Below are 25,721 nucleotides of genomic sequence, written 5' to 3' on the forward strand. Positions count from 1 at the left end.
TCTTCTGAGAGTAACATACAGACCTCATTTTGCCTGTCTTTGGCATTCCCTGTACATATACCTATTAAGTTTTATTTTCTCCTGTCAATCTGTCTCATGTCAATTCGATTCTCAGTGCAGCTAGAAGAACCTTGGAGCAGATGGGAATTCTTGCTCCCCAATATATTTGAAAAAGCACCCCAACTGCTGGTAGAGGACAGTGGGAAAGGAAAATTCAAGCAATGACGGAGGGGCAGGTTGATTCAGACTTAATGAAATCCCTGGTCAGTTACCAGGAGGACAAACAACTAACTATAAGAGCACCAGATTTCATAGTGACCTTGACACTTAACAATTTCCCTCATTTCCTGAGACAACAATATTACCAGTGGAGGCGGGAGGTAAAAACTCAAGAGCAAACTTGGAGCCATCATGAGAGCCCACGCTCTCCTGTGGCACTTCTTTCCATCCACCTAGTGCCTAGAGTATGAACTGATCTTCCCATACCAGTCTCCTGCATGTCTCATTGAGTCATATAGTTAAAGAATGCGAGGGCTGGAAGAGACAGAGATCTACCCAACCAATCCCCTTTTTATAAGCGGGGTGACTGAGAGCTGGCAAGATAAATAACTTACCAGGTCTGTGCCCTCACATCCCATATTTGCCCATCACTTGGCACAGTTCCTCGCACAGTGATAACTCAGTAAATGCTATTTGTTTTCAGGTTGGCAGGACACTATCAAAGACAGAAAACTGTATCTATATAAGCTTTTTTCAGAAAGTAAACCATCAACATTCTTACATTTTTAAACTCCAATGATAAAACCATTTTTCTTTAAAGATTTTATTTATTTATTTGACAGAGAAGTCACAAGTAGGCAGAGAGGCAGAGAGAGGGGGAGGGGGAAGCAGGCTCCCCACTGAGCAGAGAGCCAGATGTGGAACTCGATCCCAGGACCCTGAGATCATGACCTGAGCCGAAGGCAGAGGCTTAACCCACTGAGCCACCCAGGTGCCCCGATAAAACCATTTTATACAAGAAACCCAACACAATTTCGTTTCTGACTCCACTGGGAAATTAATTCCAGTTCCCACAGCACTTCATACATACCTCCACAACTGGCATTATCACACTAGACTGTCATTATCTCTCATTTCTGAATCATTCCCAGACTAGATTTGAGCCAGGAGACAATCTGCTCTATGGAAAGACCTGAGGATTTCAAGCCAAGAAGACCTCGGTTTGAGTGTGAAGCTGTCACTCTTTTGCTGTATGACTCTGGGCAAGTTACTCAACTTCAGTACACCTTAGTTATCTTATGAGTTAATGCCACCTACCTAAAAACTACGAGGTGAGGTTTAAATGAGATAAGGTACATAAAATACTTGGCATAGTATCTGACACACAATAGGTATGAAACAAACAAGATCCAGGGTAGGAAGGGACCTAGTCCCACTCATCCTCCTGCCTCCAGTGCCAAGAACAGTGCCCAAGACCTGCCACCATCTCTCATCCAGATCCACTGCAGCAGCCTTCATGTTAGTCTCACCACTTTAATCTGTCCCTACACAACAACCACAGCAAATTTCCTGAATCACAAATCAGATCAAGTGTCTCCCCTACTGAAAATCCAAAATGAATGGATAAATGAAATGCATACTGTATGCAAAATACTATTATCAGGAACCAAGGAGAGACACATCCAAACAAAAAGTTTTCCCAGGCTAAGTACTTGTAAACTATTTTGGTGACATTCATACATACACTGACTATTGTATAGGTCATGCTACCATAAAATTAAGCAGCTGGTTCAGCCACGTGTGTCTCCTGACCACACCCCAGGTCAGAAAATGTTAATGGCCTTTCATCATCATATAATTTAAAACTCTTTCATTAGCAGTACCTTAATACCTGGTGCCATGTGCTCCACAAACTCTCCAGCCACTAAATACATGAGGTTAGGCACCCTGTGGATATGCAATAAACATCTACCGACTCAACCAATTAATTGGCTCTTCCAGGCAGTCAAAACAGTCTAGTCCTCAGAGCTATGGCTACAGCTAGCTACAGCTTACTCTTCCTCGTTAAGGATTTCATTGCTTGGCCTGAATGGAAACCCCACAACCACTGTTCAAGCCTCACTTTTAAAAGGCTCCATGATCCAGGGTTCAACTGCCTTGAAAAAGCTCTCTTACCTCCTCCCCAGGTATTTCTCCTCCTTCAGCAGTTCTCCTAGCATGTTCTCAAACCCATTCTGACTGGATGCTGGCTGAGGGACACCCTATTACGTTCAAGGCATCCTACTGAGCCCTATGGAAAGAGAGGGAGGGAGGGAAGGAGGTAGGTACCGCCAGAAGACAGCCATGTGACCCTGAGTAAACGCCTCACCTTTCTGGATCACAAATGGCTCACCTGTAAAAGATGAACAACATATTCTGCACAAAAGGGTGGTGAGGATTAAATAAGAATTTAAGCGAAAACACTTCAGTGAAAAGCACATCATGTCTTAAGCTTCTCTTTGTGCCAGAAACCATGCTGGGCACTCTGACACAGCACCACCAATGGCTCACTGGTAGGAAACACACTAGCTCTCAGGGAGACAGCATAATAAAGAGGATGAAAGCCTGGACTCATGATCACAGATGTGGCTTCAGCCAACTGCTGGACAGCATGAAGTAAATCCCTTGAATTTTCCGAGTCTCAATCCCTTAATTGTAAAATGAAGATAGAATGAGACAGTGTGGTATTAAATGATACAATGCCACATCAAGCACTTAACACAATGCCTGGCACATTGCAAGTGCCCAATTAGCCAAGAGCTGCTATTATCATCTTACAATACCCCAACAGGTAAGTGAATGCTAGGCCTGTTGTACCTTCCCTTCAACAGGCCTCAGGATGCTCACCCTCAAAATGGGGGAGAGGCCAAACTGTTTAAGCACCTCAGGGCAGCTGTGAAGCAGGGACTGAAAAAGCACTGTTCATATCACCCTGTTACATTGTCTTCATAGTAATTATATGAAATTATCTTGTTCATGTATTCATTTCCTTAGTTCCTATCTGCCTCCCCACCACAATGCAGACGCCTGGAGAACAGGCCTTTGCTCAGCACAGCGCCCAACAGATGCCCAGTGAAGAAAGGAAGGAGACCATTAAGCTCTTACTTTTTGCCACGTGCTGTGACAAGAGCTTTCCGCAGTCTTATCGTTGTCCCCGTCTTACAGATGAGGAAACTGAGGCTGAGAGGTTCAGCACCTGCCCAAGGTCGCACAGCAGGGAAAGGAACCACGGTCTGAATTCCAAATCGAACTCTTGACCATCAGGCGACACCGCCCCCTACAGTGGGGGTCGCCAGAGCTCCCAAAAGGACTCACTTGAACCACACACACCCCCTACCCCGACCCAACTAACCCGGAACCTCTCACCACCGCTGTCCGAGTCCCACACCTAGGCCGCGGCCCAGAAGCCCCCACGCCGCCGAGGGGCAGCCCCCACTTCCGGCCCGAGGCCCCGCCCCTGGCAGAGCTGAGCGCGCGCCCCCAGCCCAGCCCGCGCGTCGGGTCACGGCCCCGCCCTTCCCCCCACCCGGCCCGATGTGCACTGCCGTGGAGAGCGGTCCAGGCACCGCCCGCAGCGCCCGCCGGCGCCTGCCGGGCCCGAGGCCCACCCGATAGTCCCCCGGCCGCCGCCCCGTGCCCGCTAGCTGGCTCACCGGCTCTCGGCAGGACCGCGTCCACTGCCCGTGCCCGGCTTCGGTTCCGTCTTCGTCTCGTTCAAACCGCCCGACCCCGCCCGCCCGCCCGCGCGATGACCTCACACGCACCCCCCCGTTACGCGCCGACGTACACGCTCGTCATTGCGCGCCGGCTCCTTTTATAGAGAGGGACTCAGGCGCGCGCCGGGGGCGGGGCCCGGTCAGTGATCGACGGCTGCGGCGCCCAAGGGGCGGGGCGCCGGCCGCCGAAGCGCCCAACCACGTGGTCTGACAAAGCCAATGAGATCCCGCCCCAGACCGGGTGTGACTCCGCCTAGATGGCGGGGTCCAGTTTGGGTCTTCTACCTCAGGAGCTAAAAGAATTGGTTTTCTAATGAATTTCTACAAAAGTGGGTTATCTGGGGCGTCTGGGTAGCTCAGAGGGTTAAGCCTCTAACTTGGGCTCAGGTCATGGTCTCGGGGTCCTGGGATCGAGCCCCACATCGGGCTCTCTGCCCAGCGGGGAGCCTGCTTACCCCTCTCTCTCTGCCTGCCTTTCTGCCTACTTATGATCTCTCTCTCTGTGTCACATAAATAAATAATTTTTTTTAAAGATTTTATTTATTTATTTGACAGAGAGAGATCACAAGTAGGCAGAGAGGCAGGCAGAGAGAGAGAGGGAAGCAGGCTCCCCGCTGAGCAGAAAGCCCGATGTGGGACTCGATGCCAGGACCCTGAGATCATGACCTGAGCCGAAGGCAGCGGCTTAACCCACTGAGCCACCCAGGCGCCCAAATAAATAATTTTTAAGTAGGTTATCTGATAATAAAGATAATTGATAGGCACTCTGAGGAACGGCTTAAAATTCACCTCAGAGACACATTCTGTGCCAGTCTGTACTGACTCTGTAATCTCGTCATCCGTTTATTTTCCTTAGTACTTGTGAAATCTTGTTTGTTCATTTATGCCTTTACTGTCTGCCTTTCCTTAAGTTCCACAGAAGCAAGGATCTTCTAAGTCCAGTGTCCCAGTGCCTGACTTGATAAAAGAATGAATTAAACCTACTTTACAGAAAAGGAAGCTGAGGCTCAAAGAGGTCAATTGACAGCATCACAGAAGATGACCGATTGTTTTGAGCTGGGTTTTGGTCTAGATATCATTTATTCATGAAAATTAAATAAAAAATTCTCTAAGATAATAATAATAATAATTAAAAATAAATAAGTTTCCTATCTGGGAGGGGAGGCAGAGGACAAGACCAATGGCTCAAATCACTGTTTAATCACAAACCAGACTTGGTGCTAGTCAGGAGCTATGTGTGGCAAAGGTGACAGCACCTAACACTGAATGAAGTTGGGTCCTGGAAGCCTCCTTCTGGGTCAAGTCTTACCAATTAGTCGCCAAAACCTGCAGGGAGCTGGGGCAAGAGCTGTTTTATCGACTGGTCTGGAGGCATTTCAATTTTTTAACCACCAGAACTACCAGTTGCCTTCCCCAAATGCAGCACTCCAAGAATACATCACAAGGACCCTGACCTTACCCAAGCAGTTTGGGAAGGCTCCTAGAGGTGATACTTGCTCTAAAGATGAAATGTTAACCTAGCAAAAGATTGGAAGTAGGAGGGACGCCTGGGTGTCTCAGTCAGTTAACAGTCTGCCTTTGGCTCAGGTCATGCTCCTAGGGTACTGGGATCCAAGTTTGCATGGGACTCCTTGCTCAGCGGGGAGCATGCTTCTCCCTCTGCCTGCCACTGCCCCCCCCAGTTGTGTTCTGACAAATAAATAAAATCTTAAAAAAAAAAAAAAAGATTTGGAATAGGAAAGGGCAAACCAGAAGATACAGCAAAGAGTCCAGTAGCCTAATGATTACAGCCATAATGGTAATGCTGGCATCATAGGGTACTGACAGGAAGCGTGGGTAATTGAGTAAAAACATTCACAAGTGCTGTGGAGCAACGTGAATTACCTCCATTTTAAGCACAAAGACATGAAGTTTCCAGCAGGCTAAGTGAATTTCATAAGTAACAAAGCCAGCAGGTCTGGGTTCAAATCCTGACCCTGCTAAGAGAATCACGAGATGTGTGTAATGGTCTTAGATGACTTCTAGCACACTGTAGATGCTCTCAGTAAATGTCAGTGGTTCCTGAGTCTCTTCTGATTAATGTTAGTATTTCATGAACTTCAATTAATTGTCAGCATTACCTAAAGGTGACTTTGGTTGGTGGAGGGCATTAATGTGGAGGATGAGACAAGTCAAGAAGGGCCTCAAGTGGCAGGCTAGAGTTTGGACCCGATTCTGGGAACACAGGGCATTACCAAAGTATTCTGAGCAACCACCTCCAAAATAAAACTCATTTCCCTCCCAGGATCTGCTCCCAAAGAGATGGGAAAGGGGCATGTGACCTGCTTAGAGTCTACTTTCCTCCCTCAGGAGGGGGGTAGTCAAGATTATCTGGGTCAGATTCAACCTTGACTGCAAAAGGCCAGAGAGTGAGAAGAAAAAAAATGTATCTACCCAGAAAGACAGAGAGCTATGGGGACTTCAATAGTGTCTTTTAACCAACTGTGTTAACATGGACGTGGTATCATTAACACAGGTAGACATTGTGAATCCCCTCTCCAAAAACAAAACAAAAACTAGGACTTCCAGGCCTAGGTTTTGCAAATGCATGACAAGTTTACTGAACGAAAAAATGGTATTGGGAGGTCTCAGGTGCCTTAGGGACCTCACAAGGAAGAGAACTGAGGAAGAGAACTATAAAAATAAATTCTAATACAGAGTGTTTTGTACTCAAATAAATTCTCTATATATGCACAGGGAAGGGGGACTCAGATTAGGGAATGGCTCCTAATCCTGCCTAGAGGCAAAGAAGGCTTCCCTGGAAGAGGCGAGAACTGGAGTCTGGTGAGGAGGCTGTTCCAGGCAGAGAATAGCATGGGCAAAGACTCAGAGTAAGCAATCACCAGCTCCAGTAATACCAGCCTCTGTTTCCTTTCTGCAATGCTGAGACCGCAGGATGAACCCAAGCTCACAGAGCACAGGTGGTTATAAGGTCTGAAATACCAAGATCTATGCACAGCTCTGTTTGTATGTTTCACAACTAAGTTTTAAAAATAAAAAATAAAAATAAATAAATAAATAAATAAATAGATGGGACGCCTGGGTGGCTCAGTTGGTTAAGCAGCTGCCTTCGGCTCAGGTCGTGATCCCAGCATCCTGGGATCGAGTCCCACATCGGGCTCCTTGCTCGGCGGGGAGCCTGCTTCTCCCTCTGCCTCTGCCTGCCTCTCTGCCTGCCTGTGCTCGCTCTCTCTCCCTCTCTCTCTGACAAATAAATAAATAAAATCTTTAAAAATAATAATAATAAAAATAAAAAATAACAAGTAAAGTGTGTGGCTCTGGAATGGATACCAGACCAGAGTTTTGCAGCAACTGGCAAAATCTAAATAAGGCCTATAGATTAGGTAAGGAGGTAAGTGACTGTTCATTTCCGGATACTGAAAAATGCACTGTGATTATGTAAGAAAATGTTCTGTTTTTTAGGAAATACACACTGAAGGATTTAAGGGTAAAGAGATATCATCTCTGCAACTTACTCTTGAATGATTCAGACAAAAACAATGTAGAGAGGATGACAAAACACACGTGGCAAAACAGCATTTGAGGAATCTGGGTGATAGGTATTTAGGAATTCTTTGTACTTTTCTTGCAACTTTTCTGTGTATCTGAAATTTTACACAAAATTTAAAGGAATCAGTACAGTTAAACAGAAAGAAGGAAGAGAGGAGCAAAAGCAGATTGGAGGGAAGAGAGGGTTAGAGGAGGTAGGCTGGAAGAAGGTAATCAGGGAAAGAAGCAAGGAAGGTGGGCAAATTGTACTCCGGGCTGCCAAGCATAGCAAATTTCGAACTCCAGCAAAACAAAACACACACACCAAAAATAAACAGGTGCCGGTGGGACCAAGAAGAAATAGCAGGCCACTGTGGCTTCACAGAACAGACTCCAACTCCTTCGTCTCTGGTTCTGTGGCCTTGGGTCAGTTATGGGACCTCTCCGACTCTTAGTTCCCTTCCGGGTAATCAGAGCAATCAGGGCCTCACTTTGGGGTTGCTAGGAAGCTTCTCCAACAGTAACAAAGCAGCTACCGTTTACCCAATGCTTCCTACCCACAAGCACTCTCCCACATGCCTCACATGCCTTGATCATTCGATCCACAATCAACCCTGCAAGGTTATCATCACCCATTTCACTCGGAGTACATGGAGCAACCCCAAGGTCACAAGTTAGGAGTGCGCGAAGACAGGGTAGACACCTGGTCACACTGCAGTCATCAAGGACCAGGTGCAGGGATTGAACAGTTCTCACTCAAGCAGCAGTTGGCTGGAAAACCCAAGGGACTGAGGTCAACTAAGGGAACCTGTCTAGTGGGCACTTACCCCGCCACCGAACAGCTGTGAACCAGTCCCTGCAAGATCCCTTCAGCAGGTCTTTGGCGTGGCAGATGCCAAAACCACCCCCATCTGCTCTCCCTAACACGGACCAGGGGACCACAAGACGATGTTGTGGGCAGGCAGTGAGGAACACACCAAATACTATGGTCACTACAGTTGGCGTCATCAGCCAAGCTTCTGGGAAACACCTGGGAGGTTACTGCCCTGCCCTTCCTTTTTAAGGTTTTATTAAATACAAATAATTATTGGATGTCACCACCACTACCAACACCCAGGCATTAACACTGTATTGACTAATAATGGCTTTTGTTATCACAATGCCATCCAGGTCCTGTAAGGGCTTACTGCATGCGCGCATCATGCCCTTGAACCTTCACAGCAGCCCTAGGGGGAAAGTAAGATTTATGGTCCTTACCTGTTAGAGATGCAATCTTCCTGGCTAGAGCCCCAGGCAACTGAAGACTGCTTCAAAAAGGGCCAACACATGACTGACAAAAGGTCTAACTCCAAACCCAAAATCAGAATGCTCTTCACGTCCTCCCCTTGCCATTGTGCCTGGGATCATGCAGATGCAAACAGAACCCCCATCTTGTACAAACAGCTGCCCCGCCAAAGCCCGCCCCCACCCTGCCACAGGCAGGCTGTCTAGACAGACTGGGCCAACCCAAGAGACCCTCACCTGCAGGGGCAGTCCACCTGCGCCCTTGGGGTTCCGAGGTCGGGGCTGTTTATTTTGTCTCATCCTGTGCTGGTATTCTGTGCAGCACTGTATACAAGGTGGCTTAATAGGGCAGCAGAGGCCCCTGGGGCCCCAACACCTCAGAGAAGTGCCAGGCCACTTGATAATTGCTGAAGGTCTCACCATGGTGACTCACACGCAACACTTCTCATCCACCTCTCCAACATTTACCTTAGTAAGCCACATAACAAGAGACGTGGCAGTGGCCAGGAGGAGAGCCTTTCTTCCATTTGAAGGGACTGAGAAGCTCCAGGTGACCAAAATGAGTGGAAAGGCATGGGGATCGGCACTGGCTCCTGGTCCCTGACCAAAAGCTAGATCTAGTGATGGGTCTATGGCAGGATGGGCTGGGGGGATTGGGACACAAGGCTAAATGGACCAGGTAAACTGCAGAGCAATGGTACACACTCCAAAGAGCTGTGGCCACAAGCAGCTAGGCTGGAATCATGGGGCCCACCCCAGCCAGTCCAGTCACTGGACAGAGACGGGACAACTTGGGATTAAGGCAACCAGATGCAGGGGCATCCACTGGCATGAAACAGCCCTGGGATTCTGGAGTCCTCAACGATCTGGATCAGCTCCCCAAGAGCATTGTCAGGGGGCTGTCCCAAACCTTAAGCCTTTACATGAACTGAAAAGCTCCAGTCCCTTGTTTTGAGAACCAAGGTTTAGAAACTGATTCACTAGCCCAGCAGCACAGAATTCTTGGGTTTTACAAGAGACAGTGAATCTACCAGAAACTCAAGTTGGAGCCCAGTAACCTCCACTCTAATGAGCCTCACAGAGGAAGCTGGTACACCGGAGTTTGGGGACCAGTGTTCTAGACCACTCCACAGGATCACACTGGTTATTTCCTGCACTGTGTGCTTGCTGCATGAACCAATGACCAACTTGAACTCCCACCTTTCCACTTCACCAAGCCCTCCCCAACATCCCAGCCATCTGACCTGGAAAGAAGGGACACCAGACTGTTAGAGAAATACTGATTTTAATTCAACGTAAGGTAAACTCTAGGCATCTGTCATCTTTCAGCCTAAAAATTAGCAAAACTGTTGAAACAAGGCACAATTTTCCCCCATACTTGTTATGTGGCTCCAGTTACAAAAAAAATTTTATGAAAATGTTAAAAACATAAAAATATAAGTCTGTGATTTTTAAAAAAAAAGTGTATAAAAAATTCCCACCAAAACCTGTCAATGTTGTTCCTGATTCTACAAAATAGCACCAGTAAGAAGAGTAAAAGTTGTTAAAAACCATTATGACAGCATTTCTGAAATGCAGCTTGCCCGACCTCCCATCCCCCACTAAAAACTTCTCATGGGATACAAAGGACTTTAAAATCTCTGGAGGGAAGATTGAGCTTTTTTATTGCAGTTTTCCCCCTGCAATCTCTGAGATGAGGGGAAAGGGCGGGGAATGTGCTTCTGCCCCAGCTGTCACTGCTGCTCAGTTTAGGAAAAGGAAAAGGCTGAGGTTTCGGGGCATTCCACTTCTCATTTGGGGACCTGTGCCTGCAGAGTAGTCCGGAGGGTGCATTCTGGGAGTAAGGGGATGCCTTCCCTAAGCCTCCTCCTTTGCTCCCTTCACACGGGGCAGACAGAGGGAGAGGAGCAAAGCCATACCTGTCTGCATGGTACACAGCAGCAGATAACCCAGCCCACCCCTTCCTGAGCAACCTGGAGGGTTCTATTGCAGTCACCTGCAGGGGATTTAGTGAAGGGTGGTTGTCCCCTTGGGTTTATACTTTGGGGGGGGGGGGAAATAGCCCTGAATGTGATGATGAGGTCATCCCTGCTGACATCATCATCGTGGAAAATACTCTACATGGACCCTGACAGCAGGTCCCAGCCCTTTACACTGAGGCCAAGGGAATGTGCTGGGTAAAATTCAAGACAGACAGGCATCCTTTCCTCTTCTGCTAGCCCTAGAGAAGAAACACACCCAGGGCCCTTAAAATGTCCCTCAGCTACATGTCTACCACTGCGTGCTCCTGGAAATAAGGAGCTACGTATGATTTATTTAAAAAAAAAAAAAAAAAAAAAAACGTATCAAAGCCTTACCAGTAACTGTCTCGGGTGATTTTTCAGCATTAACCTGAGTATTAGAGAGCTGTCGGCACTGTGGTTTTGGTACTTTAGCCATTGTTTCTCTGAGCAGTAAACCCAGGAGGGAAAAAAAAGCCATCTTACTACCTACACTTCAAGTTTTAAAAAAGTTTTCAGAGAAGACAAAATGAGCACCGTGTTTGGCCGCTCCTAGCGGCTGGATCTGAATTGTGCAGAAGGAGGTGGCAGCACCTCGGGCTCCCCCTGCCAGGAGGGGGTCACGTGGCTCTGTTCCTGCCAAGGTTGTGTGGCATGACCCCCACAATGCTGAGCAGGAGAAGGGTAGAGCGTGGGCTGTACCTACTGGGTGCTGGCTCTACCCCACAAGCCCCAGTGCTCCTGGGCTCAGGGTGCCTGGGAGGGCTATTCACAGGCAAAGTAGTCCTTCAGGGGGGCGAAGAGGTGTCGGATGACAGGCACACTCCAGGACCTCCCAAGCAGCTTCTGGCGGGCACCACGGCCCATGTTGGACACATCCGTGTAGTGTACAGGAAAGCCGAAGATCCTGGTGGGTGGGTGGGGGGTGGGCACAATAAAAAGACAGGAAGTCAGAAGCGCCCCTTCCAGCATGCTTACTGCCTCAGGGAGAGTCTCACATGAACAGCATGGCACTGCTTTTTCTGCCCTGTGTCCCATACTTTCCATCAGGCCAACCAGGCCTTCCCATGAGCCCTCGTTCACCCTCAAGGTCAGATCAACCGGTTCTTCAGAACACGAATAACAGTGCCCTCGCAGAGGGCACGGCTCCTCTAGGAGGATGTCTGCTGCGTGCATCCCCAAGCACTAGCACTGCGCTCCTGACACACAGCTGGTGCTCAGTGGACCTTGCCCATGTGACTGAGTGAGTGAATGAATGAATGCCAAGGAAGCCAGACGGCAAGCAGACATGTACCTGCCTTTAAACCGCAAGAGGAGGAAAGGGAATTTCCTTGAGAAATAAGGACACTGGCAGAAATGGATCATCAGATGCTCAGATAATTAACCTAAGAACACCGAAATGTCTTGCATTTTCTTTCCCTCTTAAAAGCCAGTTGTTAGATCAAGGGCCAAGCTGGACTTAATGGCAGATGGCAACTAAATATACCAAGAGCTTCCTCTATGGGATTCTACCGGGCCTGTTAAGAGGCTTAAGATACACCAGTCTGAGGGAAAACCTCAGTCTTTCCTGGGGTTACAATCTAATACTAAAAAGTACACCAATGGGCCAATGGCTGAATGGGTGTTAAGAAACATGCCAAAGATGGAATACCTTGGGCCTATACAGTGCCTGTAAGTGGGCACCCACTCCACTAGGCACCCACCTAGTATCACAGGGCCAGCCCAGCATGTAAGGCTTAGGTCTCAATATACAGAATAACCCATAAGATGAATGTGCAAGGTTATCCAACAGCTTCTTTCAATGGGTCAGAAGTTAATTTTCAGACTAAGATAACTATTGTTAAAGATATAAAACCAGTTGCAGGACTGAAGTATCTTGAATGAAAGTACTCTATCAAATCCTTTGAGACGCAGCCAAAAATGTAAAGCGGAATATTCATAGCCCTTTCTTCATTTCTAACAATAGGAAAACAGGAAGGAAAAAAACTGAAATCCAACAGCTGGTTCTGAGGCAAAATAATTCAACTACCAACTTAGCCAAATAAATGGAAGACGACGACGGGCTTTCTGGCTAAGTAGGAACCAGCTTTAGACCAGCAACCTGGCAGAGGGACTCTCCTGAGAAAAGGCCAATGGGAAAGTCAGTGGGGTTTTCTTTACCTGGTTCCTCATATGCCCTGGAGGCCCAGCAGGCTAGGGCATGTAAAATACCAGGGCAGCACAGCAGAAACAGAGATGGTGTGGTCTAATGATCTCATGTTTCAGACTGCTCACCACCACCACCCTTCCTCCATTTCTATCAGGAAACTCAGCACTAAGTCTGAAGAAGTATTACTCCCAGCCCCACTAACATAGGTCAGTGAGACCATGCAGAATTAAGGCAAACACCTGCCCATTGATGCTGTGTGCCTTCACCACAAGTTCTTCCCCTTTCTCTCTGCCTGTGAGATTTCCCTCTTCACGTGCAGCCCTGCTCACCTTTCTAGCTCAGTGCACCACAAAACATCTTCTTTGCCATTCATGACAACAGGGAAAAGTTGATTTTTCCCCTGTCTGATCGAGTTCGACTTGGTGGTTATTGTCTGTACTTTCTTTAACTGGAGAACAAAACGACATCATGGAGTGAGCACGGGTTGGAGGGTCTAGGTCAAGTCAAAGCTCATAAGCACCTAGGGAAGATGGAGGAGGGAGGGCAGGCGGGGGAAGAAAGGGAGGCAGGCTCACAGAGGGAATGAGAAAAGGAGAGCTGGAAGCAAGAACATTTTGTGCTTCCCACGAACACCAAGAAGTTAATGAACAGGAAGGACCAGCCTCACAGAGAACAACAGATAAAAAAGTGACCATAAATGAATCACATGGGGCCAAGAAAACACCAGTTATTCATCAGGCAGGATTAAGCCAAAGTTAAAAACCCACCCAGATTGAGGATGGCCCCTGGATTTTGAATGAATGGAACCAAGCCTGATATAAACGTAAGTTTATGGAGGTCTTCATATAATTTTAATAGTAAATAACTTTTGTGGCAAAAGTAAAAATTACTCATTTGTTACTGGGAAGAGGGAGTTGCAGTTATCTGTGTCACTATGAAGTTCTGCATCTGCAACTGAAAAGTCTAGTCAGCTTTTTCTCATAGTGCTTATTTGTGTAACAAGAACCTCTCCTACTCTGTGCCTTTGCTTTAAGATGGGACAGAACAATTAAGTGGGGAAAGAGGCCCAACACCAGGGAATTGTGGGGAGGTGGGGTAGGAACAAACTGGACACCAAGGTCAAGTCCTTGCTTGGAGGTCACCAAGTGCATATCCAGAGACCATTTGTTAGCACATCTTACCTTTGCTGTCCTATTGAACTCCAAGCAGTCCTGTAGCTCGAGTTTATCATTCTTTGATGCTATCACGGGCCTGGGGACATCCAAAACCCGTTACTTTCTTCTACCAACTATAAAGAGGCCTCGGCTAAGCACTTCCCAAGGTGGGAACAAGTGAGGGACAAAGACTGCAAAATGTGCTCTGGCAGTGACCTTGTTATAATTACCTGGTAAGAAATGAGCCTGGCAAGAACACAAGACTATGTACCAAAGCCAGGGACAGACTAGCCCCTTGAAGGGGCAGCCCAATGTCCAGGAGGAAAAGCTCCCCTTTCTCAAATTTTACTATTACTCAGAGCCTTCTTGCAAAGAGAATAGGGTAAAGGAAAGCACACTCCTAGTCCGCAGTCCCCACCAGTCTGGCCCCACTGCTCACTGACTGAGTGACCCATGCAAGCCAGGCTGCCTCTCTGGGCCTCAGGAGCTTGGATTAGGTCTTTGCGATCTACCTGCTGCTACCAGCACATGAAATCCATGATCTGGTGGCATATGGCTGGTGGGGCATTCTCTGGGCAGTTTAAGGGCTGACCAGAGGTACAGGTAAGGATAGGAGATGGTTGATGATAACAATAATCCTTATCACTTTCACTATTGAAACCTGCAAATGCAGAGAGGTAGACAGATGCCTGAGAAGGCAAAGGGCTAGAACTTGAGTGGATAAGCGTTCCAGAGGAGGAAAGTCAGCAAAAAGTCTGAATGTATTGAGATGAACACCACAGAAACCCCTGTGTAAGGAACTTCAAGGCCAAAGGGAAATCAGATTAAGAACTAATGATGCCCAAAAGAGAGGCCACTGAATCACCCAAACCATTTCCCTAGATTCTGTCAGATTTTCCTGACCTTACCTTCCAGACTAAATGCCTGCCTACCCCCAATCTTGACTCTCCCATGAACCCAAAGGAGCTGGGGGACAGAGCACAGCCCTAAGTGTGCGACTGTAGGACTGAGTTCTACACAACCTAGGCACTGGGTCAGACAGTCGTATTTAGGTCTGTGACCCCGTGATGGTTGGGTCACCCATCCTTGAGCCTGCAGCGCCCAGCTATAGCCCCTAGTAACTCGGGCAGAATGCTCTGGAGGCGCTGCAGACGACTTTCATCGGATACTCTACATTCAAGACATCAGCAAATCCTGTTACTCCTACCCTGACATTACCTACAATCTGATCCCTCCTTCTAAGTTCCACAGAATTCATGAGCTTCCAAGCCCCGAGGGACCCAAGCTAGCATTGTGCTGAGTATGAATGTTATGTATGGTGCCTTCTGGGGTCCTCCTCTGAAAACCCACCCTCACTGGTCTCCCCACTGCTGCCCTCATCCTGCTGTTGTCTCTCCTCCTATGAACAAATAACACGAACCTGAGATGTATCTCTCACCTACTTAAATGGCTCCTGCATTCCCATGCAAGGACTCTCAAGTGCCACACAATCTGGCCCATACTCAAGGCCTCTGCCTTACTGTCCCTGCCACTCTGGGCCACTCCGCAACACCATTCTCTGAGCTGCTCTTCCAATTCACTGCTCACCATCGACCCTTTCCCTATTCCTTCTGCTGGAATGTTCATCCTTCCCTCAATCAACTGCATGGCTACATTCCTTCCCTTAAAGGCCCTGCCAGAATAAGCAGCCTCCCCATCAATTCCTCCAATGCCCCCACCTCCAGCCAGGACCATGAAATGTACCGTCTTTGCTACCCATCCCCCATTAGCACGTCAACTCCAGGGCCAAGACTGACATCTAACGTGTTCAGCACTAAACTGGCAGCACATACAGCAATGCCTGGCACAGTAGGAGGGCTCGACTGCTGAGTGAAGAGCCCTCTTCATCCTGACATGAACATTTTCCATTTCACTGGCTAATTAGCCAAATAAAAATGCAACATACCCAACAGAAATCCTACTATCTATTCTAGCAACTTCTCCCCTCTGTTCACACTTTGCTAAATGCCTAAAAGTTATTATGCTTCCAGCACTTTCTTCTAAAGGAAAAAAAAATTTTTTTAAGCTTAACTCGCAATTTGCAAGTCTTGGATGTCATATTACCATCATATTTTCTATCTTAATTAGCAGGTTGTTCCCCTGGAAACCACATGGAGGAGATAATGAATCTTCAGCAAAGCCACTTACTCTGTGGCTTTCAATATGAAAAGACTAATAAAGTTGGGAAAAGCTCTTGCTTAAGGAAATCCAAGGGGACAGGCTATCTCAGCTCTGCCACTGGTTTGGTCGCCATGGGGCTCGTCACCAGGGCTCACATGGTCTAACCACACGGACTTGGATTTCCCAACATGATAGTAAGGTACGGAAGCATCAGCACTCTGTCTGCACTGTTTCAGCACCAGGCCCTTTTTAAGAACCTGTCCCACGGGCAGAGTGGGAATAAGTCAGGAGACTAATCCCAGCCTCAGATTTCTAGGTCGGTGCCACGCTTCCCAAAAAGGCTTCCAACATGGCACCAGGGATTGGTCTGAATCCCAGGTGGGGGCACTTCTCAGCAGAGCCAGTGCTTTCTAGAAGGTTTGAATGGGTCTCTGAATCACAAGAGTTCACAGTTCAGTCTCACATCATTAGTTATACTTAACTTGGCTGTTACCTGTCCCACCTTGAGCCCCTTGTTACCTGTTCATTCCAGGCAGGTTGCCCCAAAAGTAGCGGGCCCTGTGAGCAGCAGACACTTTGATGGCATCAATCATCACTGGGTTACACTGCAGAGAGAGAGGGGACAGCCGCTGGGAGCCCATATCACAACTCAAGTGGAAGCCAGCTGGAGTGGGATCTGACCTGGGTAGGTGACAGCCACACCACCACCACCACCACCCCAGCTATGGAAGGAGCATGGTTCCTGCCAGCCAACAGACAGACCAATTCCCCATCAAGAACTCTGGCAGGAAAGGCAGCTCAAAATTGGCATCTGCCAAGCTGGGGGTTCCTGGCTGCAGGAATGCAGAGCTAACAAAACGCAACTTTTGTCACCATTCTGCCAGGTTCACAAAGCATGAGGAAACTGGCCAGTTCTATAATCTCTCCTACAGAATGTAGGCGGCAGAGTTTTGAATAAAATGAAGTGTATAAAAAGCATTTACTAGAATGCTTGATGATAATGTTTCATAATGAAGTGAATATAGCCCTAAAGTAGCAGTTCTCAGAACAGTGATGAGAAAAAACTCCCTGGAGTAAACAGTTTAGTCAAATCTCCTGAGGCCCCCAAAGTAGATGATGTCATCATCTGACTTCAGGGGGTCTGGGTGAGGTTAGAGATCAAATATTTTCCATGCACGAAAAAATAATCACCCACATGACTCTGTTAGTTTTGGATTTCACTGTGTCCTCTACTAGGAACCCAGGATTGCTCCCAAGAGCAGAAACACCCAACCAATCCCCAATGCCAACAGGGTGTTCCCTCCATGTTGTCTCAACAATCCGGAACCAAGATGCCCTCACCTCCAGGAAACGAGAGATGTCCCTCTTGTCGCCAACCTTCATGGCTACCACGTTCTCAAACATCCAGAAGAAGGGCCGGTCATCCCCCTCCTTGGGGCGTGTGTAGTTCAGCAGGTGGTAGAACTCAAAGAAGAGGCGGCCTGTGCCCTCTAAGCCACAGAAGAAGATGGCAGAGGCAGGTTCAAATTCCTCAGCCCACCCGTCCATACGGACACCAGTGGGTTCCCAGTGATTGCCTGACTACAGCAGACACCATACAATCCCCTTCTACCTGCACTTCTCTGGAAGGACTAAAGACACAGGCATCAGCAGGGCACTAATTCATTACTATACTATCTCTGAGGAGAGGACATACAATGTACATAAAGTTGGCCAGACAATAGTTAATCCTGAGACCAGTCCTTCTCAGCATTGAGGTGACAGAGGGACGTCTCTTAGGGATGCTCACCATACAGGCCTTTCCTGGCAGGGTTCACATTGGAGAGATCATTGCATGGGCTTCCACCAATCACCAAGTCAAAGGGGCCCCATTCTTCAATCTGTGAGAGAAAAATAGTCACTCTCAGTGGGAGGTGGGGATGAGAAAACCCTAGGGTTTTCTAGGTTGCGTGGCTGGCTCAGTTGGTCGAGCACACAACTTGAAATCTCAGAGTTATGGGTTCAATATCCATGTCTGGTGTGAACCCTACTGTGAAGAAAAAAAGAAAACACTCCTAGAATCTCACTTTGTCAGTTAAGTCTCCCAAATCCACTTCTCACCCAAGACAACCCAATGCCCCAGATTTCCAAAGACTTAAATCATTTTGAATGATTTGTCAACTTGTGAGTCTTGGCACCACAGCTTGATGCAATCCCTGGTTCGCTCTTCTACCAGGACCCTGGGCCCTGGGCCCTGGGCCCTGGGCCCTGGGAGGGGGGCCACGTGGGCATGAGGATGTGTGAGGCTGACGGCATGGAGGAGGAAGAAGGGGTGGGTAGGGCAGAGCCCAACAGGGGTGCAGGCTGCCCTTACATTTCTCTTTGTGATGTTCCTGACGTCATTCACATATTTGATGTTCCCCTCATGCTTCACAGTTCCAACAGCAATGGATTCTTCGCACACCTCAGAGGCGACGTACTTCTCCACTTTGATGCCCAGTTCTTTGAGGACCAAGTACCCTATAGGGTGTCAGGGGACAGGAAGTCCATCAGAGTTGTCCTCCCCGGGCACCCTCCCTCCAGTGATTCTAAACCATCTCCAGCAAGGACACGATGGTCCTCAAGGGAACCCACGCGGATGCCACAGAGACCGCACGCTGGCTACACCAATCTCCCTGGATGGTGACTTTCATGAATATGAAATACGTAGGTAAGTGGCACAGCCCACCATAGGACCTACTGAAATGGACAGGCACATAACCGGGGCCCCAGAACCTACCACCTAGCACAGTCAAACACAGACACACAGACAGGAATCTGCACCAAAACCATGTTTAGAAAACACCTCAAGGCCTGGTGGCAGAGCCCCGGCCCAGTTCCACTAGGCATGATCTGCACCAATACAGATAGTCTTGAAGATCCAAGAAGAGTTGGGGACCACAAAGTAATGACCTAGGGGAGTCATTAAAAGCTGTCAATGATTTGAGATTCTGGACACCAAAGTACACACATTAAGTACAAATGATGCAAACACCTCATTTCTACCGCTCCCTGCTCTGGGCATAGAGATGTTCCTGACAATACATCATAGGGCAGCTTTTTGGATTCAGTTTGATCAGACACATCCCCCAGAGGCAGCCTGTGTGCTGGCCTGCCATGCTTCCTCAGGCCCTGGGAAAGCGGAGAGAAACGGGAGAGCACCAAGAGAGGAGGTATGAGGACCTGCCCAATTCAGCTCCAACAGATGTAACCTTATGGAACAGGAAAATCATTTTCTAAGATACCTGCACATAATAAATAATGCCAACACGGCTAAGATATACCTGCCCTTAAAAACGCCCAAAGGAGGCCCAGTAGGTGAAATGGTAGAGAGGTTTGAGGAGAGAAACAAGGAGCCCGTGGTTTTCTCGAACTGACCAACAGGTCATCCCAGGGGTCTTTGTTGGCACTGATGACAGGACACCTGGAGCAGGTGAGCGTCCCTGGATAAACTCCAAACTCACCTGTTGCAATTCCATCAAACAGGGACAAGACTCGAATGGGCCGCCTTCGGGCTGCGGGAATCGCAGGGTATAACTTGGGGGCTTCCTGCCAGGTTAAAGAAGGAGGTCATGGAAGTCACGGTAGAGGGGGTGAGACTCAGCCTCTGGGAGGGCAGGGCTGACCTTCCTCTGAGTCACAAACCCTGTGGCTCTGCAACTTCCTAGCTGGGATCCCCTGGAGAGCTCTGGGCCTGAACGGCCATCCTTCCCTCAGACATGGACAGAGACTGCGACTTTGATACAGATGCACACACACAAAAACACGATGCCCTACACAGAAATGACCTGGAGCCTCCCTCTGAGAACTGCAGGCAGGAGCCCAGGAAAATCCACTCCCACCATGATTTCAGTGTTAGGTCTCAGGCTCCCCTTCCCTCTTCAGCTCTGCTAAGACTAAGGCTTCTTCAGCAGGCCTGGGAACATCCACATAGTGAGAGGGTGTGAAGGAAGGGAGGAGGAACACTGCAGAAGTCTTGACAGCTAGACAGGGGACCAGGCCTGCGGCTCTCGGATGCTCGTCTGTACAAGGGATCTTTCCCATTAACTCTTGCCAACAGACTTGCGGAGTGCTCCAGACCCCTGAAGCTCTGGGCTTTGGTGGTGCAGGGGTTCCATGTGGCTTACGTATTCAAGGCCTGGGTCGCTGGTGAAGAAGGCCTGCAGGCGGACGTTCCAGTCCTTACGGCGGCGCAGGACACCGTGACAGCGCTGCGGGAGGCACATGAAGCAGCTCCACGGCTCCTGCAGCTTGGCGTCCTCCGCGGTGCCTGTGCCCACCAGCACCTCCAGGCACTCCACGCAGAAGCACCTGAGCCCGCCAGCAAGGGAGGAGGACACCCCCGTCAGTAGGCAGATCACCTGCCGCCCCCCCCAGTCTCCCTGAAGGTGGCAACAGGCAGCCTGGAACCTTCTTGGGCCCCTTGTGTTCTTCTCCATGGGCTGGAAGGCACAGTGTCGGGAATCAGTCCCCATCAACCTGTCCCTTGAGGACCAGTGCGTGAACACACAACCCATAGGCTGGTGCACAGAAAAGCTCCCCGGCACACCCCCGAGTCGGCCTACCTCCGCAAGCCTTCCCCACCCTCAGGGACCACCACCCTTAGCCCAGCTGTGTTCCCCAATTCTGTCAAGGACACAAAGACCATGGCCTTGAGGACCCCTCGCCAGGGCCCGGCCATCTTATCAGGGATCCCTGGGGGCTGCAGGCCCGGCCCCGCCCTACTCACCGGCAGCAGCTCGTGTTGCTACAGAGCAGCAGCTCACGGCCCTCACAGCACACCGTGCAATAGGACTGGTAGCCGTCGTCGTCGTACATGTAGAAGAGCTCGAGGAAGCGGTCCTGGCAGCCATAGAGAAGCGCCTGTGAGAGTGGGGGCCAAGGATCCCCAAGCCCCACTAGTTCGTTGGCTGAGGCCCTAGCACGCAGCCGCAGAACAGATCACAGGGTGGCTCTGGCACCCCTTTCCAGGGCCACCGGCTGGGGTCTGCAAGCCCTGCAGGAAGGACGGCTTCGCTGCTGCAGCAGCCAGCCCTTGGGAGGGGACAGCTTCCTTTGGGCTTTCCCTACAGCGACACACAAGGGCTTTCTCCTGGGAAAGTACAGCAGAGCTGAGGGAAGGAGCCGGATAGCCCAGAGTTAGGCTACACTTACCCGGCACGTCTGGCAGAGCCCTCCCTCAAAGAGAGGATGGAAGGACACGGGGTTTTTCCGACCACAGGAGAGACAGCTATCTGCAGGAAAGACAGGGATGCAGCTGGCAGCACTGACAGCCCCAACACCAGGGCTGAAGCCTGGAGTCTAACTCTGAACAGTTACTCCAAGCGAGCAAAATCACAAGGGTTCCTCACGCCCTATTCCCTTCAGCAATGCTTCAGAGCTGCCAGCCTCCTTCCAGAGAAGGAAGAGGCCGGAACGGGAGCCCCAAGCAGAAGGTCCCAAACACAGGCAGAGGTCTGGGCATGTTGGAAGACCTGGGGCAGGACTCAGAGCCAAGGCCATGATAGCACAGAGACTTGCTTAGGAGGGCCTGGTATGAAACTCTTTGAGATTCTTTAAAGACAAATCTGGGAAATTTATGGTGAGGCCAATATGCTTTTGTCTTTGTAAGAATTACCAACAACGATCTCCATACACAGCCATGGGTGTAACTCAGAACAAGGGTTCCCCTTCCTACTAGGACATCGAGCCTGAATCCTGGCCTACTGGTGTGAGGGCACTGACACCACTGGTCATGTGGGCAGGGCCGTTATGATGCCTGAGACCTGGGTGCCTGGGTGGTCGAGTTGGGTTAAGCATGCGACTCTTGGTTTTGGCTCACGCAGTCATCTCTTGAGTTAGGGGACTGAGCCATGCCCTGGGTTCCGCCCTCAGCAGAGTCTTCTTGAGATTCCTCCTACGTACACTCTGGCTCTCTAAAATAAATCAATCTTAACAAAAAAAAAAAATGCCTGCGACCAAGCACCCCCAGCCAGGCAGCACACATAGGTGATGAGTCTTGAGGAATGGAAGGATTATGTGTCAAGGTTTCCATTCCTCCAAATGCGAGCTTTCCCCAGGGTCTTCTGGATCAGGAGCTGTGTTGTCTTCCTACCCAGAGTTGAGATAACCACTCAATAAATATTTGTTAACGAAAGGACATCAGCCTAAGGAAGCAAGGGAGAGTCCATTTGTTCTCACACATTCTGAATTCAGTTTGATACATTCTGGGCAGTGTTTCAATTCCAGTGGCTAACTCCCAGCTAGGACAAACAGACCAGAGTTGGCTTGAGAGACTGACCGTGGTGAAATGTATGTCTGCCTTGAGCTTGAGCCTCAAAGCCTGCTCCAGTTCTTGTCTGGGAAGACCCAAGATGCCAGATACTGGTTTCAGGTTTGGGGTTCTCTGGGCCAAACTACCCCAACCCCACTGCCTTGCTCCCTCACAGGGGCAGAATCAGGCAACGCATTCTATTAAATGCAGCAACAAAGATGAGCCCACCCCAACCCGAGGCCAAGGCATAGCTCTGGCTTAGACACCAGCAGGACAGGCAAGCAGGCTAAGGCGAAGATCAACCCTGGTCACTACCCAGGGCATGAAGGAGAGATCACCAAGAGGAGAGCCCCTTACCTTCCAGGTTACTCTTGTTGTTGCTAACATCCAAAGCCATTTGTTCTGTTGAGAAAAGAGCAGATGTGGCACGGAGTCAGAGAGCTGCTTTCTCCATCAGCCAGGCACACACCCCTGCTGAATGGCCCTTCCTGACGTCCACCCTGACTGGAAGGGAGATCGACCCCGCCAGCCTCCTCACTGGCCCATGGTTACCTCGACTCTGGTCCTCCTCTCCTCGGTCTTTGCCATTGTTGTAGCAGTTGGTCTTTAGGCGTTTGGGTGGGGGGCAGTAGTCAGAGGAAGCAGAGTCGTCAGCTGTGCGTCTTCTGGTCTTGTTCTCTGTGAAAGGTTAAGAGATGGCACCCAGGGCAGCGGTACGGGGTGTGTGTGTGGGGGGGAATCGGGGTACTGGGATAGAACCACGCCATGCCTGGGTGCCCACCGGCATCTGGGCCATGACATGGGTCCATACTGCGTGTCCTACAGACCCTTTGTGGGCAACTCGGATGAGAACAGAATTCAGAATTCCTCGCTACGTTTTTATAGGGGTTTGAACAGCAATGGGTGCCAGAAAAACAGAAATGGGTGCCAGATCCAACACAAGGAAAATGAGACCCAGCTTCGTCTCTGATGCCAACAGAGGAACAGCCACATGTACTGACACAGCACTAGATAGGACTTGTGTACCTGAGTGACTCCACCTTTAATCTGGAAATATGCTAAAAAACCAGAAGTGGAGTCCATCAACTGGTTCATCGGGAACTTGGGTCATCCATAAAAATGTATCATCTAGTATTTCTAATGAAAACAGCATAAAAACTGAGCGATCCCTAAGGCCTCAAAATAACAGATTTTGAAAACTGTTCTATAAATTTTAACTTTCAACTCTAACTTTTGTACAGATTGTTGGAAATAATAAAATGCTGGAAATACTGGATTTATATTAATTTCACCCTTTTTTGGTACTTTTTGCAATGTTGTTACTAGACAAAAGTCTATTATGTGGCCACGGTTTATGTATTTAAGTTCCCATTACCTTTTCATTCGGTATATAAATACCACCTATGAGGAACATGGTTAAAGGAAATCATGTAGACATTAGAGATCATAAAGACACTTTAGTGACAAAATTACATTTGACAGTGCATACACTATTAGAATTGCAAAACAAAAGGAAAGCAGGAATCCAACTAGTGTACAGAAAAAGCTGGAAGGTGTGCACACCCAACATTAACCTGGAGGGCAGTTGTGAGGAGGGTTGGGAGTGAAGGGGTGGGTGAAGGCTCAGGTTGACTTAACAGATTGGATTCTTTCCCAGTGACCACTGTATATGCAAGAAATCAAAAAGAAAGTACAGAGAAAACAGTGCATAGTCAAAATATGGGAAGGGAATACCGTATTTCCTTGATTCTAAGTTCCCACTGCCTGCACGACGCACCTTCGACTTATTAACCACTTATTTGTTGGGGGGGAGGGAAACAAAACAAAACAAAAAATACTATGTTAAATGTATGGATTTTTAAGACAAATTCTGGATTTCAGGCATCTGGGATTTCTGGAGTGACTTCTTTCATTAGAGGAAATATGGTACTGGTCAAACCCTTAGGATGAGAGATACCTCTTTCTAAATGGAGATGGCTTACAGGGTTGGGGTGGGGGGTAATGGATTAACACTTCCATGTTATCTCCAGTGAGCACAGCTTATTAACTTTTCCTTTAAAAAAAAAAAAAAATACATCAGGGTGCCTGGGTGGCTCAGTAGGTTGGGCCTCTGCCTTCAGCTCAGGTCATGGTCTCAGGGTCCTGGGATCAGGCCCCACATCGGGCTCTATGCTTGGCAGGGAGCCTGCCTCTCTGCCTACTTATGATCTCTGTTGGGTACATAAATAAAATCTTAAAATTTTAAAAAAAAAGCACCAATGAAGATTCCATCTTGGCCTTCTATTTACTCAAGTTTTCAGAGCAAATTCAACCTAATTACGTGTACTTGACCTTCAGCAGGAAAAAAGTGACTAGGGAAGCTGAAAAAGGCTGGGCTGTTTGCTTTCCCAGCTTCCCTGGGGGTTCAGAGTGACAGAGGCCCAGGGCTGACAGGAGGGTAGGTGGCAGCAGGGGATGACTGCATCTCCCAGGAGGGTCCCCACCAGCAGCGGACAGTGGGTGCTGCCCAGGGACCCAGTCCCACCTGGTTGCTTGTTGTTTGGTTTGAGGCCCTCGATCCCAGTGGGTTTAAAGCCCCCATGGGCCCACTCTAACATGGGCTTCAGCTGATCCTCCAAGGAGTCTCCAGGATTGCTGGGGAAAGTTTTGCCAGCCCGCACCCTGGCTTTCTGCGGAGATAAAGAGGATCTGATGAACAGGGGGGTGGGTCCTAGCCAGGCCACACCCGGGGACTCCCCCAGTGGAGGCCTGCATTCCTCTTCACACTGGTCCCTTTCATAACCCAGCAGCTGTCCTGAGCTGTGGTATGTGACAGGGAGGAGGGGCCTGTTTAGGGAGACAGGCAGGAGGCCATGGAGGGGGAATTAAGTCTCTCCATGTAGATACCAAACATGACCTCTTCCCCATAGTGCTCAGTTCCCTCTCAAAGGGCAGAGGATCGGCAATAGGAGAAGTACCAGCCAGCATGTCTGTCTCTGAGAAGTTTCAGATTTCTGGTTTTATTTCCCCAACTAATGAAGCTGGGGAGGCCTCAAGTATTAAGTCCTATTTCAGAGACACTGAAGTTTTACATGTCTAATTAAGCATAGAGACAGGCTCATGAATGCTGGACCAAGGCCACGGACCATTACATTTCCAAATCAAAGCAGAGGGAGTGAAATGACAGGCCTGAGGTCAAGGAGAGGAAGCAGCTGGCCTCAGCTGCTCTCTAGTCTTGACCTCGAACCACACCACTCAAAGGAAGGAGGCTTAGAGGCCCTGGAAAAGCTTATTCAGAGATAGGAATATGGTCTCCTGCCCTGGGGGGGGGGGGGTTCCTCTTCCCTCTGTCAGCAAGCATGGAAGCTGGGGGTAGTGCTAGGAACTCACGGGAAGTCTCAAATCCCTTCCTTTCCTTCTTAGTCAATGGGCTCCTGTCAT

General features: G+C 49.0%; 2 protein-coding genes across 8 annotated transcripts in view; both read right to left on the reverse strand.

The window, feature by feature from the left end:
- MAPRE1 (microtubule associated protein RP/EB family member 1) overlaps positions 1 to 3,772 on the reverse strand; it is a 28,565-nt gene extending 24,793 nt beyond the window's left edge. The window contains exon 1 of one of the 2 annotated variants that reach the window (XM_044263241.1): positions 3,693 to 3,772. The gene's annotated coding sequence lies outside the window, so the exon portion shown is untranslated. Of the gene's footprint in view, positions 1 to 3,144; positions 3,403 to 3,692 lie in introns of those variants that run through there. The other variant, XM_044263242.1, reaches the window with a different exon arrangement.
- A 6,836-nt stretch (positions 3,773 to 10,608) lies between these two features.
- The window catches only part of DNMT3B (DNA methyltransferase 3 beta), a 40,912-nt gene continuing 25,799 nt past the window's right edge, over positions 10,609 to 25,721 (reverse strand). For 4 of the 6 annotated variants that reach the window (XM_044263248.1, XM_044263245.1, XM_044263246.1 and 1 more), the window contains 15 exons: positions 24,826 to 24,970; positions 24,036 to 24,095; positions 22,854 to 22,979; positions 22,659 to 22,703; positions 21,203 to 21,282; positions 20,778 to 20,890; positions 20,176 to 20,359; positions 19,513 to 19,597; positions 18,384 to 18,529; positions 17,820 to 17,910; positions 17,372 to 17,520; positions 16,550 to 16,635; positions 13,898 to 13,967; positions 13,046 to 13,164; positions 10,609 to 11,474 (listed from right to left, as the gene is read on the reverse strand). In XM_044263248.1, coding sequence (XP_044119183.1) covers positions 11,333 to 11,474; positions 13,046 to 13,164; positions 13,898 to 13,967; positions 16,550 to 16,635; positions 17,372 to 17,520; positions 17,820 to 17,910; positions 18,384 to 18,529; positions 19,513 to 19,597; positions 20,176 to 20,359; positions 20,778 to 20,890; positions 21,203 to 21,282; positions 22,659 to 22,703; positions 22,854 to 22,979; positions 24,036 to 24,095; positions 24,826 to 24,970 — 1,641 coding nt within the window. In that variant the 3' untranslated portion in view covers positions 10,609 to 11,332. The remainder of the gene's footprint in view (positions 11,475 to 13,045; positions 13,165 to 13,897; positions 13,968 to 16,549; positions 16,636 to 17,371; positions 17,521 to 17,819; positions 17,911 to 18,383; positions 18,530 to 19,512; positions 19,598 to 20,175; positions 20,360 to 20,777; positions 20,891 to 21,202; positions 21,283 to 22,658; positions 22,704 to 22,853; positions 22,980 to 24,035; positions 24,096 to 24,825; positions 24,971 to 25,721) is intronic. The other 2 variants (XM_044263249.1, XM_044263247.1) reach the window with 1 other exon arrangement.

Source organism: Neovison vison, chromosome 8, assembly GCF_020171115.1.
Source record: "Neovison vison isolate M4711 chromosome 8, ASM_NN_V1, whole genome shotgun sequence".
NCBI lineage: Eukaryota > Metazoa > Chordata > Mammalia > Carnivora > Mustelidae > Neogale > Neogale vison.